The sequence below is a fragment of the Accipiter gentilis genome, chromosome 5 (genome assembly GCF_929443795.1).
Source record: "Accipiter gentilis chromosome 5, bAccGen1.1, whole genome shotgun sequence".
Classification (NCBI taxonomy): domain Eukaryota; kingdom Metazoa; phylum Chordata; class Aves; order Accipitriformes; family Accipitridae; genus Astur; species Astur gentilis.
Genome location: NC_064884.1, coordinates 26,140,155 through 26,161,621, shown reverse-complemented (window position 1 = coordinate 26,161,621; position 21,467 = coordinate 26,140,155). Strand labels below are relative to the sequence as shown.

The window sequence follows — 21,467 nt, the reverse complement described above, 5'->3', positions numbered from 1 at the left end:
TGATAAAGGAGTGTTTATATGGGTTTATTTTGAGAAATACTGGTCGCTGTGGTCACTAGACTGATTTTAAAAGCAAATTAGTTGACAGAGACACAAAAGTACTAAATGCTGCTGAGCATGTGTCGTGGGTGGAAATGCACCTCCACAGTGTGCTTATTTTCTAAACTGTTAGGATGCCTAACAGAGGTTAGAGCTATTGTGAATAAATTTCTGAAAACCTCATGGGAGTAATAAATAAATAAAAATGTCAGGAGTTACTAGGAAAGAAATAGAGGAAAAACTAAAAAGTCACTTGCTGTATAAATCTGTGATGTGGCATGGCTTTGTTATTGCATGCATCTCTGCTCATCTCATTTCAAAAACTGAATTTGTAACTTCGTGGAAGACAGACAAGGAAAAAAAAAGATTATCAGAAGCATTCCTGGAATTGTTTCCATGCAGATGGAGATTGAACAGATATGGTCTCTTCAGAAGGAAAACAAAGGGAAAGGTGACATAATTTAAAATCAGGAATGGGAAGGTGAGAATAATTAAGGAACACTTACTAGTTTTTAATTTTTTGGCCTTCTAGCTCTTATCTGCAAGCAACTTTAGAAGAAGCTAAAGGAAGCACTTTTTCATGCAAGCACAGAATTAAATAGCCTTCAAAAGGACTAAAATTCATGAAGGATGAGTTTGCTGAGATCTACTATGTATGGTGGACACACGAAATGACTCGGGTGCTTTTCAGGATACTGAATTTCCAGAAGCTTTAAGGAGGTACCAGCTGGCTCTGCAGTTGCTCTGTTTCTTCTCTTTTCCCTAATATCTGCTGTTGGCAGTGGTAGAGATAAGATCCTGGACTAGATGGACTTTTTGCTCTGACATAATGGTGCTACCCTTAAGACCAAACTGACGCAGTTCATTGACAGATGATGTAAATTTTCTAACTAATTTGCTAGACAAATGAAATTATAAATGTTTTCCAGAATAGATGCAAATGATGATGAGGGACAATGCTGACCTATTTAATGCCAGGTGGGGCCAGATTATCAGCTAATATAACCTGATTCACAGAAGTGCACTGGTTTACACTGGGTGGGGATCTGGCATCTGAAATAGCAGGAAGACTGTCCATAAGTGTAGTGCCAGATTGGCTCTGGGATGTGTTTTCTGTGCACTGTTGTGTGGCCTCCTGGATGGCTTTCTTAGCTTCATCACAGCAGAGCTCTGGGAGCTGTCCTGTCAGGATGCTTTTCTCTGGCATCTTTAATTTGTGGGTCACCTTCAAAGTAAGGCCAGGGAATTCAGTGTTTAAGCTCATGTTTTTTGAAGTATTAATTCCAGCAACCTGGAATTTGGACCTGTAAAGCAGAATCAGGAGGAGGGGGACTAGGGTCCACTGATGAGTGTGTCTGAGAGGACCTCCCTAGGATGTGCTGGGACCTCATGGGTACTTGAGGCAACCTGGGTTCCAGTGAAATGAAGCTCATCTTAGCTTGATTTCTTCTTGGTGACTAGGCTCTGTAATAGTGGGGATGTCCCTAGGGATGCTTTAGCACACATGTTTTCACAGTCCAGTTTCTGACAACTATGTTTTTCTCCTTGTGGTTAAAGCGGTGCCTGTAGATATGTTGGAGGTGGATACAAGCGTAAAAACGTGGATACAAGTGTAAAAAGGATTTCTGTTGATGTAGCTGTTGTTAGTAAAGGATACAAACTAAGGATGGCTCTTCAAATGGCAATAAATCTCAGGATATTTTGCCCTGGAACGATTGTCTGCCAGCGGGAAGGGGTTGTTTTGTTTTTAAAAGTTCTTATCAGTAACTTAATTCCTTTGCCCTTCAGTAACTGCCTTTGACTTAAGTGGAAGAAAGTTTGGTTAATATGGAGTACTTCTGAAGGCAACATCCTTCATTACACCTCCTACAGTGTAACCGTCCTACTGTAACTCAGACATATGAGGAAGGTTTTGTAGAAGGTGCGTCTAGGAAGTTCTTTTGGTTGGGATGTGTGTGCAGTTCATTTCTGCAAAAACACTGAAAGTACATCAAAGACATCTAGAACAGGCTGGAGTAAAAGGAACTTTTTCCATGGGACATCTTGTTTTACACTTGGGTATTTTTCTTTCTGTGCTGAAACTAATTACAGTGCAGTTGAGCATGGTCTGAGCAAATCTTCCATTTTGTCTTTTCATTTCACAGAAATTTGAAAGGGAAGTTCTCTACCCATTTTCATCCAACGCATCCTGATAAGTGCACTGTCTTGTAAAGAGTAAATAAAATGAGGTCTCAGGCTGCTGGAGGTGTGTGTTTGTCTGCTTCTTTATTGTAAATGTTAATTGCTGTATTTCATGAAAGTTCCTCTGATATATAATCAAAATGTACTAGATCAGACCTGTATACACAGACTGTTTGGAATACCTGCAGTGTAGATACTGGCATAAAAGCATTCCTATTTTATTTGACTTAAGCATCATTAAATTGTCATGAATGCATTTTAAATGTGAAGAAAACTGACAAAGTTAGCATCCTAATCGCATGAAGTCAGAAGCAGCAGTGCAGTATGGTTTTTGTTAAATGAGAATAGTGTGGCTTGTAAATACAAAAAGGGCGATACAAATCATAGAAGAATGTAGGGTTGGCAGGGAGTCCATGGAGTTGCTAATTGATGCCCCCACCCCACCATGAGGAATCCAATCTGTTATTGGAAATTTCCAGTAGCAAGGAGTCTTCAACCTCCTCCAATCCCCCCAAGGGCACAGTTGCCTTTAAAGATAGCCTGTTGTTCCCCAAAATCTGTTCCAAGTTTCCTTTACTTTGGAAGCAAATGTATTCTAAGAGATGTTTAAACAAAACCTACAATGTTATTCTATGCTTTAATTTAAAGTAAATTTTTATTTAGTCCTGTTGTTCTTTTACTGTTCACAAACACAGGGAAATTTAATTGCTCTTCTGTTTGGCAGCAACTTTTTATGCAGTGAGATGTTATCATATGATGTGTCCAGCAATAATTTTTTTTTTCTCGTAGATGAAACAACTTTAGTGTGTTCAGTCATTCCTCCTTAATCATGTGTCTTTAAATCTCTTCTCACTCTCATGTTTTGTTCCTGTCTTCTAGATACTTTGCCAGTTTGACTTTCTTCCTTCAGTTATGCACCAGAGTGTGCACAGTATTTCATTCGATGTCTCTTGAGTGCCAGGTGGAGGAGGATAATGACATCTTGCGTTTTTCATATGAAACTCCCCTTCGCACAGTACAGAATGTGGCGGGGTTTTTGCAGTAGCATACAGTGCTGGCTCATTCGTTCTGTGACTGCTAGTATGTGCAAAATATGTATTTTTTTTTTCTTCTTTTCTCTATGCCGTCTAGACAGTTTTACATTTTATTTTAGCAGCCCTAAGCATAGGGGATAATAAATACTCACATTTACTGAATATTGTCAGTCTCACTTCAGAACAAGTTCCTCTCCTGTCCTTCACAGTGCTTCCCAAATGGGTTCCGTAGACAAATTCTAGCCGTATTGACATACAAGTCAGGAATGCAAGTATGACTTTGCACAGTTCCTTGTGATATTGTGCTGCAGTTTGACTGTGAATCATGAGTAAAGACTCTCATCCTATGAGGAAAAATCATGTGGTTTTTACAGAATTTGGAGTTTATCTTAATGTTCAAGAACAAATTGCAAAAAAGTAGGAGTGAGCAGATTAAATTCCTGAGTCCTGGATCCAGCCTTAAGTTTAAGCAACACAGTATATTGCTATCTTAACAGTTATGATCAGATACTTCAGATGAGACTTCTCATATCAGTTTTTTATCAGAATATGAATTGTTATGATTACATTGCAGAAGCGCTACTAAGAATGTACGATTTTCTGGATCAAGCCTAATGAATAAAGATTTGTGTGCTTTTTAAGAGGTGATAGTGTTTTCTATCAGAAAACATGGCACATGACACTCCTAAGGCCTTGGGCATTTAGTTTTCTCAGTCTCTTTCTGTTCCTGGGAAAACATTAGACACAGCAGTGAAAATGCTACAATGTAGAGATTTTTTGAGAGGGTCGTGAGAACCAGGGATGGCAGATGTATTTTTGTACCTTTAGTTATGGTGCGACTTGGGGCCTAAAATTCTCAAATAGTATATTATTTATGAGAGATATTTTCTTCTTAGGGTAGAAATATCTCTTTTTTTTGCTAAGTGAAGACATTTAACAAATGTGTTTGTTTACATCTCTTAGAATCCTCTGCTTCCAAATTTCCAGAAGTCTGGGAACATCCCCGTTTTGTACAAGCATTCCAGCTGTTGTTCATCATATTCTTGAAATACTATGTATGTATTTTTCAGTCTGTGCTTGCTGCTCATGAATCTTCTATGTTTAAACCATTTTTGGTATCACTGGTTTGGGAAATGTTAACTCCCATGACTTGAAAATAATATAAGAAATAATTCTACATCTTCGGATTAGAAACACTTCTGGAGTTTTTTCAACAGCCTAATGGGCATGGCTCTGGCCTTCTTCAGAAGGGTCTACACACTCTGCCTCAGTCTGTCTTGGCCTTTTAGTTTGGCTTGGTGCAGATCACGTTTCTACTAGAATCTGTGTAAAAATGGACAAGCTTCTTAACAAGAAATTGAAAGGAGTAACTAAAAAGAGGAAAAGCTTTCAGATAGCATGAAGACTTTTTAGGGAAGATTGCTTCCAGAAAATGCATGCTACTTATTAAAAGAAATTTTGAAGTAACCCACAGAAGGTGTCATTGCCAAGAGGGTGAGGGAATGGAATGATGCCCTTTGAAAGGAGAACTTTTGTCCAGATGAGGGAAGAAGTTACAAAAAAAAAAAAAAAAAAAAAAAGAACTATGGCAAAATAAATGTAAACCTTAGTAAGACAGTTTCCAAAAGAGTTTGAGCAATACTTGCTAAAGACAGACTACAAAAAAAAAGTGTTCTTGAATGCTTCACCAACAGGGAGCAAGATAGGGATCCTATACAATCAAGATGGAAAAGGAGGACTTGAGAAAGATGCAGCTTTCCTGCTATGATCTTAAGAAAGACTTTCTTTAAAAGGACAAGGGTGAGGACCTGCCTCAGATTTAAATTGCAAGGAGAAGAGGTTTTAAAATAAGCTGATAAAATGAACAGTAACAACTCATAGGAACTATGTGAGGATGACTCAAAAGTTCTCAAGGAGCTCCAACTGAAACAAGCTGAGCTGTTAATTATGGTGCATGACTTCCGACTTCAGCTGGTGTTGGCAGCATAGGAAAGGGAGATGATAATGTAATGCCAATAGGACAAATAGGCTGAAAATATAAATAAAGAATACACTGCATAGACACATGGGTAAAATCTGGCAGTAGGGAAGAGTTGACATGGTTTTTTCGTAGAGGGAAATCACGCTTTTGTAAGCCTGTCATCCATTTAAGGGTGATCCATTTAAGACAGTATATTGGGATGTCAAAAAGGTTTTGATGGGATAACTTACCAAAGACTCTTTAAGAGACAAAATGACTGAGGGTGATATCTTTAGTCCCTTCAGATGAATGGGTTCTTAAAGGAATGGAACAGAAGATCAGTTTTGCAATGAAGCAAAGCTGCCAGTAGAAAAATAAGCTGGTGAAAGGATTGCTCTGTACTTTCTTTTTGAATTGGGCTTTTCAGAGGTTTCATGGCTGATCTGGAAACTTCCTACTGGTGAACAGTGTGATGGCAATATTTGCTGGTGTGCAGCCTGCTCAAAACTATAAAGAATTGCAGAAAGTCTTATGGTACCAGGCAAATGGGCAGGTAAAGGACAGCTGAAGTTCAGTGATAGTGAATGTAAAGTAAGATATATGAAGAAAAGCAGCTCTAATTATTCACACAATATTAAGTGCTAAATTAGTTGTTGCTATTCAGCTTTCTAGGTAGCTCAAGAGTTTTCTGAAAATGTCTCTGGATTGCTGACTGAGAAAGGTTGGTCTTTATTTGCCCCGTTCTTACAGTCTCTGCAACATTGACTGCTGGCTTCTGGCAGAGAGGAGATACTGAGCTAAACAGAGCTTTGATCTGACCCCTCTAGCTGCTGCTATGGAATCCAGAGTTGGGTGTTGAAGCTTGGAGGTGGATCTGCTTAAGACATTCTTGTCACAGTGAGCTGCTCAGAGAAGCCAAATATATAACCATATTATAAATGAAAATAGTCAGATTTTATTAGAATACTTCTCTTCTTAGGTAGAGAAAATTTCAGGTCACTAAGGCAGAAATAAATAGAAATAAAAACTTCTGATCAACTTTCCTCCTGCCCATCCTGTCCTTGAGGTGAATTGTTGTTTCCTGCTTGGTTTTAAGGAACTCTGCACCTTCGGAGCTGTGGCAAATTCTACCGTTCCTTTAGACTTCAGGAAATTTTTCCATCACCTTTGAGGCCTGGCTGTTTGCTTTTTGTAGGACTCTTTCTTCTCTGAGCTCTTCTGTTGGCACACCTGTGGCCCCACAAGTACTTTCTTCCTGGGTAGTCTCAGTCTCTTCTCCAGAGAATAATCAATCGCTCATTCATCTCGTGTCTTAAAGGCACATAACTGGAAAACATAAACCAAAATAATAATGCAGATACCACCTTATCTCTTATTTATTTGTTTGTGGTTTTTTGTCTGCTTAAGATCTTGCCCAGGCCAAAGGAGTGCTTGGTCTTCATTGAAAGAAATTTGCGGTGGTGTAGAACCTCTGGACAAAACTTCTACATTTAGAAGTACTGAGTTGCTACAGCTTACCTTGTTTTACTGCTGTTGTGTTTGTATATTGTTTAAAAACACATTAAGATTTGGTACGGGTCCTAACACTCACTAGCCCTGCAATGTGCTCAAGCCGTCAGCTGTGCCTCATTAGTTACCTCTTTGAACTCAGAGTATTTTTTCTGATGCGAAGTTTGGAGTTGAGATAATATTTAGTATTTGGTGCTCTTGGCACTAGGCAGCCTGCTTCACTGGGACTGATACAGATGCAGCGAGCCTGAGCATATTGAGGTTATTTTTAAATAAATGGCTCTTTGTTTGCTTGTCATCTTTTATTCTTGCCTAATCCTGAGTTCCTCCCACATGCATCAAGCTGGGAGTGGGTTTTTTCAATTGCTGGGGGTTGGAATCACGTGTTAACATCTCAGTTCTTTGTTTTGGGCCAAGAGAGAGTGGATTTTTTTAATCTCAAGCTTTCTTCTTTTATTTTTTTTCTTCAGCAGAAAGCCTTTCTACGTTGTTCCAGTTGTTTTCAGATCATTGATTTAGTCATTTAGATTTTGCCATGTAGTTTGCTGCGTTAATTCCTACACAGTCCCCTTTCATATTTGTCATCTACATTTTTTCCTCCCCCTCTCATTCCTTTTCTGACATCTGTATGAACTTTCTTTGTGTTACCAGTTAGTTGCCAGCTTCTGCTGTTGTATTTTGGCAACTACCCTCTGCTTTGCTCCCATCAGCCTTGGATGACAAAAGCAAGAAGTTCTTTTCCCTTCACATCCTTGAAGCATAGTGCAGTCAACAAGGCCAGGGTTTCACTCAGAGGCTCTCAGTTTAGAATAACTGTTGTTAAACCAAAACAAAACAAAAATTTTTTTTTTCTTTCCTCCTTGTCTGGATGGTTCTGCTTGGTGAAGTCTTGCACTTGATTTTCTGAGAATGATCTGAGCCAATTAGCTACAAAAGTTGGCAGGAATCAATTCACATTGTTTTTTCTAAGAAGCACCTCAATGTATTATGGGAGAGAGTGCAAGTTTTGCAATGCTGCTATGTGACAGCAGAGCAAACACCACCGATCATTTAAACATTTGGGGAGGTGCTCCAGAACATTGTGATTTGTGGGTTATGAACTTTCTTGTGATTTCTGGTTTAAATTTATACAGGGACAGCTTGTATTTGTTCTTGTGCCACACTGTCATCCATTAGCTAGCATTAGTTGTTCTTTCTTACCTTATGTATCAAGAAATCAGCATCTATCAATATTTTAAAAAAAGGAAAGGTTGCTTTTTTAAGTGATTAGCTAACTTATTTTTGTTATTAAGCAGATTTCCAGAGCGCTAAAATGAGTCGCATACAGAGTCTGTCAGTATGGGTATAGATGCCTAATTGGTATCTGTAATGAGGTGGAATGGGGTGTGTGTGTGTGTGTGTGTGTTTATTTATTTGCTGTATCATGCCTCAAGGAACTCTTCCTCCTGTGATGATGTATCTGGGGCTCCTGAACAAGTGGATGTTGCATCCATGTCCGTCTGGAGGGTAAGATTTCCTTACCCACTGGAACAATCTGTGACTCTCAATCTTAAGCAGAAGTAGGGAGGTATTCAGCTGCATCCCTGCAGATATTGTGGTGTCTGGTGCCTCCTTTGTATAGGACCTAGTGATTGTGTGGGTGGGAAGTGAGATCACCTAACTGATCCAGGAGGTGACTGATCTGTGCGCTCACCCCACCCCTCCAAGCCAACAGATAGACTTACTCAGTTGTCTCATTGGGTATTAACCACACTAGATCTGATACAAACAGGCAGGGGAGCATCAGGACCACCTCTAACGGTAACAGCTAGCTGTTCAAAGAGTTTATCTGAAGTGAAATCATAACTTTTGCTTATGTGTCTAGGTGCAGTAGTTCAATTTGAAATTCAAGAGAAGTTCAACTCTGTTTAGCTCGTCAGGGAGCATTGGGCTTAATACTAGCGTGAGGGCAACACCACATTGTTGTATTTAAAAGTAACTTGTTGCTTTTTGGGTTAAGTATTAGGTGTTCTAATTATTTCGAGCTCTACTTTGTGCTACACGGTATCCAGAAAGGGACACCCACCAGACTGCTGGGCTTCTGTTACTGGGAACGTGTGCTCAGCAATTCACTTTAGAACAGACTGCAGGACTGGCTCTGGTTTGTACTTCGGTGATGCAGGATCTCTGCTTCCATTTCATAAAAATGAGACTGCTTGAGCCAGGATTACTAGAAGGATCCTGAGCCACAATGCTTTACGCTAGATAAGAACTAGCACATGTCCATCCCATGTCTCTGTCTTAGTGCCCTTGAGCATACTTTGCACATCAGTTGGAGCTTCTACAAATACTGTGCTTTTCCTCTAGTATATGGCACACTTAACGTGCCTGTACGGTCATTACCTGCTTTTCCTTCCTCCTATCCAAGCCTCAGGCACCTTTATGAAATTCTTTGTCTGGCTAGCCTCTCCCAGCAGACTGGCTTGGCTGGATGGGCTTCCTGGGAGGTCAGCTGTTCCCCTGTGTTTAGGTGTTCTCACCCCAGTGGCTCCCATCAATTGTTTCTGGTCTTGGAAATGTATGAGGTGCTCTTGACAGGAAATGTCTGATTCCAGTGCTGCTGACAAGTCAGTGACGCTGTGGTTTGCATGGTTGAACCAGAAATACCAAGTCTGGTACTGACGTGGTGCTGGGATTTCCCAAGCAGGTTTCCTTCCTACCTCTTGTAGGCAGTCTCTGGGTAAAGAGGGAGATATCCATGCCAAGCACAGAGAACCATGAAGAAGCTGAAGTAGGTAAGGATGATGTTTGCTTGTTTCTGAAAGGTGACCGGATAGTAAATGTCATCATGGCTTGTCAAAACCATTGTTCTAATGTCGAATGGAGACCTGCTACTACGGTATGAAAAACACTTAGTGTTCAGACTTGCACTGCAATAAATTTTGTCGCAAGCTGTTTTCTTCCTATATCTCTGTTAGAAGAGTATTTTACTGTGTCTTTTAATCCCCAGGTGGAAAAGAACCCTAAATATTGGTCTGTCTCAGAAGTTGTCATTATCAGGTTTCCTTTTGCACTGATTGATTGTGGGACGATGAATGTAAGGCAATGGCCGCGTGTTTAATACCAATTAATCAGAAGATAATAGCAAACATAAACATTCATTAGTTTTATAGCTTCTCTGTTTGTATTCATCATTTTTCCTGGCAGCACTGTAGTAAGCAGGCAGTATCAAAATGTAGGGTGTACATGTACAAAATCTCGGAGCATTTGTTTCAACATTCTTTGCCCTATTTTAAACAAGGAGTAGGAGATGAACTTTGACCACTGCATTTCATTTATTGCTTTCTGGGTGACTAAAGGCATTGCTAATAGCCAAGAGCAAAGGGCTTTGTATCCACTAATGGATATTTACCCTTCTTCACCATGTTACCATGTGTAATCTTTTTACCATTTCTTAAGAAAGGTTAATTGGCAGAGATGTTGTATGTGAAGGTCTCGGTCTTTGTGCAGATAGCTTAGAGTGAAGTGGATTTACACTGCAGGTAAGAATTGTTGGTAACACAATTGTAATATATGTCAAGCTTCACAGAGATGTGTCCTCTTCCTGGGCTTCTCAGTCAAGATGGGTCAAGTCGACTGCCTCCAATTCCATCACATGAATCTGTTTTCCCAGGGTAATCGGAAGCCGATTTCCAGCGTAGTGATATTTTGTTCTCTTGAACATGTGATGGTGTGTTTCAAGCTATTGTTGGTGTAGATGTTAGCCTAATAACATAGAGTGTGACGGCTCTGTGGCTGTATGCAGCTCAGTGTATGGTTAACCAGCTAATGTGTAGGTAGACAGCTTCATTACAGGCAGCTTGCCTGCTGTCAGCAGGCAGGTAGAGCTTGGGGTTGTTTAGCCTACTGAACTGCCTGCTGCTGCGTTTATGCTGCTTCTGCTGCCTAGGCCAGAGCTAAGCTCTAGTCTCATGCTTATGGTACACTTTGGTCACATCTGTGTAGGCATGCCAGTTGTTTAAGGAGATGGGAGAGAAGGTTTTGGCTAGACTTACTTTATTGTTCATAAACTAGCAAGACACAATAATTTATTGTAAGATTTAGTATAAGACTTTTTAGCCGTAATGTCAAAGATGAGTAGCAAAGGCGAAGACCATGCTATCCCTGTTATCTTTAAATAGTATTGGTGATCTGTAACCAGGTCCATTTTAATTTATTTAATCTTGTGCCCGAGACCAAAGTAAGGGATAAAATTTATTCTTTCCTGCAACCTGTGGGGTTGCAAGAATTGCAGTTGTTCCACTTCCCTGTCTCTCTCTGGCTCCTGTTTTGCACAGTGTGCCTCCATACCCACCTTGCTCATTAGTCTGCTGGAGCCTGAACAGACTTTCTTTGCTGTGACATAGATGATGTGCAAGAGCGTTTGGAGTGAATTGTCAGTCTCCGGTCTTCAAAGTGCTTCATCCTAATGGCTTAGGGGTTGAGAGGGCTCTACCCTGATTCCTGTGCTGGCCAATTATTGTTTTACTTGTCTTGAAACTGAAACTGCAAATACTTTGGTAAGTGGATTTTGTTCCAGTGTAACTGTAGAGATAATTCTTCCACTTTTAGTGAAATACCATTTTGCTACTTGTGAGGAACATTTTTCCATTCACTGGAAAATACAATCTTTCATTGCAGCAGGGTATTAGATTAATTTCATCTGAGGAAAAGAGAGTTTGAGAGCCTGATAAATGGGATTCTGGCAGTTTATATACTGATGAACAAACAGTTCTTTTGGGCTTAGCTGAATCTGGGCTCTTCCGAACTAGTGAGAATTTTGATGTATGTTTACTTGACTCAGATTTGTCTTGAAAACCATCAGTCTTGCTCAGCTTTGCAAAAGTTCTAATCATACTTTATGTAATTGAATATAGTATTTAGCTGCTTTGTAGTGTACTTGACAGTACATTTCAGGTGCTTTGCAGGAATCATTAGCACTACCCTTTTTTTAGGACCTTCCATTTGCTGCTTTGTATTTGACTTCTGAACTTCTGACCAGTGCTCCATACACTTATCCTTATCTTTGGTCAGAGGAGATTGTCTCCCGATGTTGTGAAAGAAGATAGTCAGAAATGAGTCTGTGAGAAGAGCTGGTTTAGGCTATAGGTTGGGGGGGGGTTGTTTGTTTTGGTTTGGTTTTTTTGTTTGTTTGTTTGTTTTTTACTGGATAGACACCGGATCCCAAAAGTTTGCATACTTTTTGTGGCTTCTTGGAATTGCAGGTAAGAATTGGGCTGTTCCCCTTGGAAACTGTGGTGCTAGCCCTGAGTGCTAACCTGGACTTTAGAAATATGATCTCTGTCATGAATGACGTCTTCATCTTAAAATACATAACTGCTAGAGCAAGGAGAACATCACAGAAGTTGGACCTATTCTAAGGAAGATATTGCTTTATCGAATGAGATTGTCCAGAAGACTTGGATTTCACCAAAGTCTTAACATGTAAAGGAAAGAGATCATCTTTAGTTACACAAGGAATACAAGTATCACAATAGAGTTTATATCAGTGTCTTAGTGTAGTTTTTCTTACAAATATTTCCTTATTCTTGTGGTCCTTCCCTCCTCTGTTTAAGTCACTCAAGGCTTTTGTTTGGTTTTTTTTTGTTTATTGCTATGATAGGGATAGGACAGGACCCAAGAACATTTCTTGTGGTGTGGCCCTGAGATTGTGTTAAATGGATTTGGCCAGCTGATCTTGACAATATATTTATACATGCATTATATATACACACACATATATTTTTTTTTTTTTAAGGAGTTATTCTTTCCTTCTTCGTGGTCCTGGGAACTTGCCATTTTAACATAGGATTTCTAAAGTATTTTCTGTATTCTGACTTCGATCTAGCGCTATCGCTTTATTTTTCTTTTTAAAGTAATATTTCTCTTTTAATCTTAGTTTTGCAACTCTAACGAGAGCACGTTATTTGCAAGATTTGAGAATTAAGTCATGGCAAGTTGTGCAAGTTTTCCTCCTGGTCAGTGTAACAGAAATGTACCATAGATTTACAGTTGCTCAAGACTAGACTTTTATATGAGTAAGAGTAGTTAAAAATAGAGCTTGTATTATGGCAACTTCCTAAAGAAAATAAACAAGCCCTAATCTCACCCAAACAAAATATAGTACCAATAGTGTCATTCTTATTTGGCTTTTGTGATGTCTGTTTCCTAAAATTAATGGAAGTCAGTTTATGTGTGGTCTTAGCAATGCACTGCCTTCTTTGCTTCAATAAAATGTATTTGGTGGAATCTACACTGCAGATATTTATGTGAAATTGGATAGAGGGAGTTTCCTAGAACACAAATTATGAAACTTTTAGAAAGCATACTTTAATATTAGGGTGTTTTTTTTTTTTTGGGGGGGGGGAGGAATCCCTTTTTTTATACCATGTTAGTCTCCTCTTTTAATCTTGTTTCCTGAAGAGCCTAAGCTTGTATAGGCAGATGTTGTCTGTTCATCCCCGTGTGTATCTATCCTTTTTTCAGCTTTTTAATAATTTCTAAGCCTGTAGGCCAGTTACAGTAACGTATGGCTGAAAAGTAGATGTCTCAAAGATGTTACTTTTCAATAAGTTGGAGAGACACCCTTACTGCCTTCCCAGTTGAGAGCATGTCCACAAGGCTTTTCTTTTATTGAATATCTTCATTACAGTTTTGATGATGTAAGTAAATAGGCAAGGTAAAAAACTGTGGTTTGAGGTAGAATCTCTTATTAGGTCAATTAGTGTGGAGAAACTTGACGGTACATAAGCTTTTTGCATACAGAGCTTGTCTTGCTATCTGTCTTTTCTGTCATAAAAGCATCTGTGGGAATGGGAAAGCAGGGAGAGACACTGGAAACCAGGCTGCTTTTTTTTATTATACTCTTAACAGAAGTACATTCATTTCTCTTGGGGGGTGGGGGGGGAGGAGGCGGAATTCTGAAAGAAAGATAAAAACTGAATTGGGTGAAGAAACAGAAGGGTATTTGCAGGAGAGGTGGAGATGAGTCAGTTTTCTTGTTTTGTCCTCTTGATCCCACAAGCCTCTTGCAGTAGAAATATGCTGCCTGTTATAATAGAAGCCTTAACTATTTCTGCTGCCATTTTGTACATTTTGTAATTGCCTTTTGGTTTACTTTGGTGTGAATCTGGGCAAGTGAAACGCACATTTTAAGAGAAATTGTGGACTACATTTCCTGTTCTGTGAGCATTTGTGCATATGCTTCATTTTATTCATGTAGGTAAAAATTATTGTGAACAGAATTCTCCGCACAATAAAGTTCTTACTTATATGGGAGTTTCTATGGCTTTCCTTTCTTTTCTGCTGTACCCGCTTTCCTTCTCTTCTGCTGTACCTTGCCTTTTTCTAGTCCTACGTGAATCAAAATAGAACTGAATGGTAACTTATATTGGAACTTTACTTTTTTTCAGTTTACAGCTCTTTTCTTCCAAACTTCTAATACAGTATCTATACAGTATGTTCTTCCATGATGTAAATGTATTACATGAATTTTTATTGCAACTTGCACAGAGGGTGAAAATATATATCCAATGTAATTTTTTCTTTTTTTTTTTTTTTCTGATAAGGTCATCAGTCATCATGTGGAGATTAACCAAACAGATTTTATCCTCCAATGCACTAAATGAACTTTTTGCTTTTTCTTGATTAGTGGTGTTTTTACCTGAGGAAATAAAGGTCTCATTTAAAGAAAAGAAAGGGGGAGGAAGGAAGGAAGAAAGAAAGAAAAGAGAAAAAAATCAAACCACATCCTGCCAACTATATTCAAATTTCAGACATAACAGCTAAAATGGGGAAATCCCTCTAGATCTCTTATTTCCTACTTAAAATTGGGTCATCTTATCAAAGCAAATTGTGTGAAGAGGCATGGCCTAGAAGTATTTGGCTGTCAGAAATGTGTGGCATTGACAATAAATTTTCCATTTCTTTTTGCAGATATTGCTGTCGTAGAGATGAGCGATGCCTTCCGTCAGCCTTCCCTGTTCTACCATCTGGGAGTCAGGGAGAGCTTCAGCATGGCTAACAACATTATCCTCTACTGTGATACAAATGCGGAGTCTCTGCAGTCACTCAAGGTAGCCCTGAATGGAAAAATGGGGGGTGAGGGCAAGTCACAGTTGGTCCAGCTCTTGAAAGAGGTTCTCTGTTTCCATAGGAAATACAGATGCCACCTGTGGTTCACAAAAGAATAGCAAAAATATTCTGAGGCCTGGAAAACATGTCTGCAGTGAAATGCTGAAAAACTCAGTTTAGTTTTCTCAAGAGAAAGATTTAGATGACTATCACAGTGAGTTAAATACCTAGGTGTTAAATGGCTCTTTACGGAAACAGAAGTCTGACACATTTGACATGAGAAATTAAATACATGGGTTTGTCATTCAAGGGAGCTACTGGTGTTGGGGTAAATTGTTACAGTAATAACAACCGTGTGAGAATGGTAGTGTGTAGGGGACAATGAAATAATCCTTAAGTTTTTTAGCTCCTGTGTAAAATAGCAGTTTTCTGCCAATCTGATGGGGCTCCAGATGGCCTCTGGTATGTCTTGCTGAGTTACAGCTGTTTACATCAGGTACCTGCAGGATTTGCTGTGCTGGAGATTACCAGCAGTGTAGCAGAGTTAGTAAAAACAAAACTTGCGTGTGGTCCTCAGGGCTACAGTTCATGATACGGTAGATTGGTTTAAGGCATGATGGTGGTTTAAGATAATTTATGGGGCTGTGAATTGTGTCAGCCAAAGAGTTGATACTTGCTTCCTCCTGCAACTCTAGTAAAGGTTTAGTAACTTCCATGGGGGTGGAGGAGGGCAGACAACTTGGATGGCAGCCTTTTCAGTTATTTCCCTCCCTCAGATTCATTGGCTCTGATGAGGAGGTGTTTTATGCTATTGCGCTTCCATTCTAGGCATTGATGAAAACCATTTTAAGTAAGCAGCTTGGTGAGTCAGACTGCATTCTGGGCACTGCTCCTTCTCATGAAGAGTTTGCTTCCGCTGCTTCTGGCTAGTGCAGGATATTTGGTTTTGATTCTGTCCCATTATTTGCAGTTTGGCCCTCTATTGGGAGGGACATACCTTGAGTAAATCAGTTTCTTCCTGAGGGATAAGAATCCTCCAGATTTTCTTGGCCAACTGGACTGGTTGCAATCCAATTACTTCCTTTCTTTTTGCAAGACAAAATGTATACAGATAGCCCTAAAAATAAAACTGCTAATGACAAAAGATCTATCTGTGGCTTGAATTCAGTTTTGCAAGTACAATGATCTACAGTATAAGCAGAGCAGAATTTCATTGTACAGGATAAGGAGCCAAATACCCAACTCCCACTGAAAATCACTTGGAGTGAAACACCAGGCTTCCTTGGGCACTTGGGAGAACTTTTTACTAGTTTAGGAGCTGGACTTTGCAAATGGGTCACGTGCGGGGTTCCTACTGACATCAGTAGAAGCCCAAATCTGCATGGGGAGACTTGGATGTCCCATTTGCCACTGGTACAGTGCCCACTGAAAGACTCCCTTGAGTTTCCTTTAGCTTTGAGCTGAGGCCATGTTTCTGCTTGTGATAGTTTGCAGAAAAGTCTTCAGAGAGCAAGACCCCTTCCATATTATTTAGTGACTGCCTGAAAAAAGTAGTTGTGGGCATGCCTGGGCATCTTCTGAGATAACGTTTGTTCCTGTATTTGTTACAATCACCAGAGAGAGTAGAAGCAATGCAGGAGTGTGTGGGCCATTTTAATCTTGTATAGAAGGTGGTGTATTCAAAAACTGAAAATGGTCATGGAAATGCAGGAAATACAAAACTGCAGCACATGATTTAACTGGGGTACAAAGCCACGTAGGTAAACTTCTGCTGGTGGAATATTCCTCTGAATGAACATTCAGATCAGGGTGGATGCAGCTTCGAGCAACCTGATCAAGTGAAAGTATTGGAAGTTCAATACTTACTTATGCCAGGGAGTTCAACTAGGTGATCTTAAAGGTCCCTTCCACCCCAAACAGTTCTATGATTTTATTTATATATATATATATGTATATGTATAGGTTTGTATACTTATGTATATAAACGTATTTATGTCCCACACTTCAAAAGCTAGCAACAGTCACAGGTGAAACATGCCCCCTCAAGAGGGCGAAGAGCAGTTTTATGGAAGCCTGACTTGGGCAACCTGTAAAGTTTGAGGTGCCTTGGTTTGACACTGTTTGTTTTTGATGCTGTGGTGTAGGTGAAGCCACTCACCGGTCCCAGTGTGGCGGAGTAGTAGCATCATTGTCTGATAAATCTGGCAGGGTAATCAGTTGCTGGGGTCAGAACTTGCTGACAAATTTTCCTAAAAGCAAGGTCACTGTCCACAACTGGTTTGCACTTGGGCTATACCACCCAGATTAGAGTGTAAGCACCAGCTCTTCTCATCTGTGTGTGCTCTGGCTTCTTGTTCTCTGAAACTTTACATTTAAAATGTGAAGATATATTCTTTGCATCAGGCTTACTAGAGCAACATGAATTTCAACCAGTTTCAGAATATTTTAAAACTTCATAGAAATACTGCTTTTACTATTCTTCACATTTTCTTCTGCTGGCAGCAAAATGTTACTTACAATATTTAACTTCTCAAATATGAATGCATGTGTATTAATAGTCAACTTTTGAACAGCATCCCTATAGAAAAATTTATATAGGGAGGGGTATGTACATGTATGCATGTATATATGTATATACAGATACACTACATATGCTCCTGTCTGTATATATAGGATGTATGTATCTACTTGGTTCCATAGTTGTTTTGTCTCTCCTGAGACAATACCTGATTTATATTGATTTGATAACCATAGAAAACATCTACCAACTAGTCTTTTCCTGTCATGTGTCTGTAAACATTAATATTAGCAAGTCATGCTGATCAGGTATCTTTCCTAGTAGTTGTTCAGTGCTATCAACATTATTTTTTTCTCTTTTTTTTTTTTTTTATTCTAGGAAATTATTTGCCAGAAGAATAATGTAAGTATGATTTCTGGGTGCCAGCTGAATTCCAGGCATTCCAAACCTCTCTTCCATTTAATGTTGTTTATCTTATGCTTTCCACTTGAATCATTTAACACTCTCCTACTGTATTTTACAGAGTTAGAGGCAGAATTCTGGAAATCCTAGCAGCAAATCTGTGTATATCACTTCGTTGCTAGGTACCAGGCTCACTTCTTACCTTGCCTCCATCTATCAGTGGTATTTTCCTTGTTGCCTTTACTTGTCTGTCGTATTTTTTCGCACACTATTTACATCTGTCATCTTGTAGGGGTTTTTTTTCTGTTGCCTTTTTCTGTACAGTGTTCTTCAGTGTTTTTAACAAATACTCTTTTGAAAAGGAGAGCTATTTGGAAACTGATGCCCATTTTAGAAACCCTTAGCTACAGCTACGAAAATATGTATATTTATAAAGAAAGAGTGTGTGTGTGTATTTATTTCTGGAAGTTGAGTCCTGGAGCCTGTTAGTCCTAGTGCAGTGCAGATCCCAGTAGTCTGTCTGTGACTGTCAGTCATTAAACTGTAGGTTTCTGCACCTGGCATCCCTCTGGTTTCTGAGGTTGGCCTTGCAAATCCCTCTTCTCTTTCTCACTCCAAAGTTCAAGGGAGGCAGACCTCTGACTGTGAGAACACTGCTTTCTCAATGTGGTTTGTGCTGGAGCAGCAGGGCCAGTCATGTCAGAATATATATCTGGCATGTTGAGTTGTTCTTGGCTTCATTTTGGGACTTACTGGTAGCCATATATGCTAAGATATAATTTTATAGTGGTTAGTCAGTGGTGTGCAGATACCCTGAGGTGTTATGTATGTGCTGTACAATTCAATATATTTGAATAAAGTTTTCTAAGGGTCATATGAATTATTTAATTTTAGAAATTGGTCAGGTTTTATTTCCCACAGTGTTAAAATGCCATAAAACCTGCAGTATTCCTGGTTTTACTTTTTTGTTTAACAGTGAAATTCATGGATTAATACTGACTTCTGCCAGTATGAAACATGATTCTTTGAAAAGGATGCAGTTACCTACTATAGCTGATAAGAGTTTCTAAAGATGGCTTCAAAACCAGTGTAAGCTTTGGCCCTAATGCTGCATTTTAAGTTACTTTTTTTTAAAATAAAAAAAAAAGCAGAGCATTCTATTTAGAGTTTCTGTACAGCTCTTAACCAAAAAGTGTTTTTCAGAGACTCACACAGTGCTGTGAATGATGTGCTAGACTAAAAATCTCTTGCCTTTCTCTAATGAAAGTGGGTAAGTGATCAGTTAGGCCTTTACACAAAATGAAAGAGAACTGTAAGGCCTTTCATGTAAATGAACGTATTGCATTCTGTATTTTTGTTCTGGTCACCCAGGATCTAGTGAAAATGATGTGTGACTAATGTAATGTCCTTGGGAGGGTATGGGGAAGAGCTCTGTTACCAGGAAACCAGCAGGAGATGACTGGTACGGTACAATAAAGGGGAGTTGTTCTCTTGTCCTGTTTTTAAATGGCAGTCCCTGAAGCTCAAGAAGAGGTGTGATAACTTGGCCTTCACCTGTTTGAGAAAGGATTGTTCTGTTTTCCATTTAAATTTGGATAGGTGGCTGTGAAACTGTCTTTTATCACTTTTAGAAATGTTTCAGTGTATGCCACAAAAAGGACGTGTTCCTTGAGAGTCTTAGATGTTTTCAAGCACGCCCACATAACATCTTTTCTGGGAGGAAGTATTTTCCCAGGGATTAGAACAGAGAGGTCAGTGAAACTGGCTTAGCAACTCCACAGCTGATTTTTTTTTTTCTTCTCCTTTTTCCTTATTTTTTGGCATGATGTCAGACAAATTACCTGGAAGTAGACTTTTCACAATGTTGGCGCATGCCTAGCTATTGAATATAGTTCCTGCTTCATGAAAATCATGTTTCCTCATAAATTGTAAGACTCCTGGATAAATGGGTATGACGAAGGTGCTGTTCTTAAGAGTCTGTGACTGATGTCCACCCTTACCAAAATAGTAATATGAATGATTATGTGAGGTTGCAAATATGCAAAAATGAAATTCACATATGAATAAACTAGGAGTTTAGCCCTGTTGTTCTAGAACATGTTTTTTAATAGCATGCAAACATCAGCTGTAACAGGACAATGGTATCCCTGGCACCAGGGGATTAAAAAGGCTGCAAAACAAGTGCATGTGTGTGTGTATCTATATATATCTGTCTAACTGAAATGCCTTGTGTTTGCTTTTCCTGAACGTTGTATCCCTAAAACTGGTGGGGAGAAAAAACAAACAAACAAACATTACCAATTGTTTTGTTCTTTGTTCTGATCGGATTTTTGTGCTTCCTAATAATAGTCAATACAATGTTGCATAGCTAGGATAAGCTGCCTGGAGCCTGTCAGGGCAGAGCAGTGCAAGATAACATAGGCTCATTTCCTGTTATATGTGGTTTTATAGCTATTTAGTTGGACCTCTTCCAAATGCTGCAGTAATGCCAAACTCATACATTTTTACAGGGAGTGAAACTTCGACAGGAGGCAGTTTCTTTGATATTTGAAAGCTTAAGTTTAGTTTTTTCTTTTATCTGATTTTTGAGGTCAACCAAGCAGCAGAGGCGTTCTAGAAATTACTAGTAAAGAGTTTCAGTCACAAGGAGATGTTGGTATAAAGGTTACAGTTCGTGGCTGTACTTTGCTTGTTTTAGTTCACCAGTTTTTATTTCATCCTAATTCTCCCTGGTTTGAGTTTTACCAGCTTTGGAGAAAATTTGCAGGTCAGGTTCCAAATGGCCATTTATTCAATTTTTTTAAAATTTCGCTTCTTGCTGAATCTGAGGAAGTTTAATGTGCATGCATTATACATGTGGTTTACAACCAATTGCAGTAACACCTCGACACAGTGCTCACCTTTCAGTTCAGGCTGCTGCTTGCACCAGGTTGGGGTGATGGGTAGCCTCGGGAGCTGCCGGGGTGGGAGACCACGGTACAGCTGCTGGCCTGATCGGAGGAGGGAATGCAAGGCCATGGGAACAGTTCTGCTGGGCAGCTGACTCGCAGGCATCAGTGATTAAGCAACAGGGTTAATGTTGTATGCCTGGGGACTCTTAACAGTCTTTTCCTTTCCTGACACTTGGAGGGATCAGAGATTGTAATTTTTACTGGTTTTCCACGGCCCTTCCTAATTGGCTCCTGTTTAAGGTGTAGCTTGGGAGGCAGTTTGGTGTAGTGCTCCTTCAGCAGAAGTGGGAGAATGAGTGACCCTGGATGAGGCATGCCAGAGGCGTCGGCAAGCTTGGAGCCTCCATATAGGTACTGCTAGAAGACTGTAGATCCCATAGGATATGTTTAGGTATTTGTCTCTTTCCCTGTGGAAATAGAGGGAAACATTTTTGATACTCCTCACACAGCTGACAAAGGATTCAGGGGCAGTTTGATTTTTGGTATCCAAGTATGTAAAAATGCTATGTAGTAACCTTCAGTAAATATTTCATTATGATGACAACTGTGGTATGTATTTATGATACATCACTACCTCTTGCTTGTTCTTTCATTTTTTGAATTCTTTGGCTAATATATTTGGCACATAGTTTCCTTGGAAAAAGTTAGAACTCTTTTTCCTATGTGAATATGATGAAAGGACCATATAGAGTGTATGCTGATTTTTTTTTTTTTTTTTTTTTTTTTTTTTTTAACAACCATTTAGGATGTGGCATGGCTGCAATAGAACGTTATTGCTGGAC

The 21,467-nt window shown here is 39.4% G+C and overlaps 1 protein-coding gene across 1 annotated transcript in view; it reads left to right on the top strand.

Moving 5' to 3' along the window:
• The window catches only part of MAP3K5 (mitogen-activated protein kinase kinase kinase 5), a 108,300-nt gene that overhangs the window by 17,596 nt on the left and 69,237 nt on the right, over window positions 1–21,467 (top strand). The window contains exons 2-3 of the mRNA XM_049799839.1: window positions 14,677–14,816; window positions 17,711–17,734. Of these exons, the coding sequence (XP_049655796.1) occupies window positions 14,677–14,816; window positions 17,711–17,734 (164 nt within the window). The remainder of the gene's footprint in view (window positions 1–14,676; window positions 14,817–17,710; window positions 17,735–21,467) is intronic.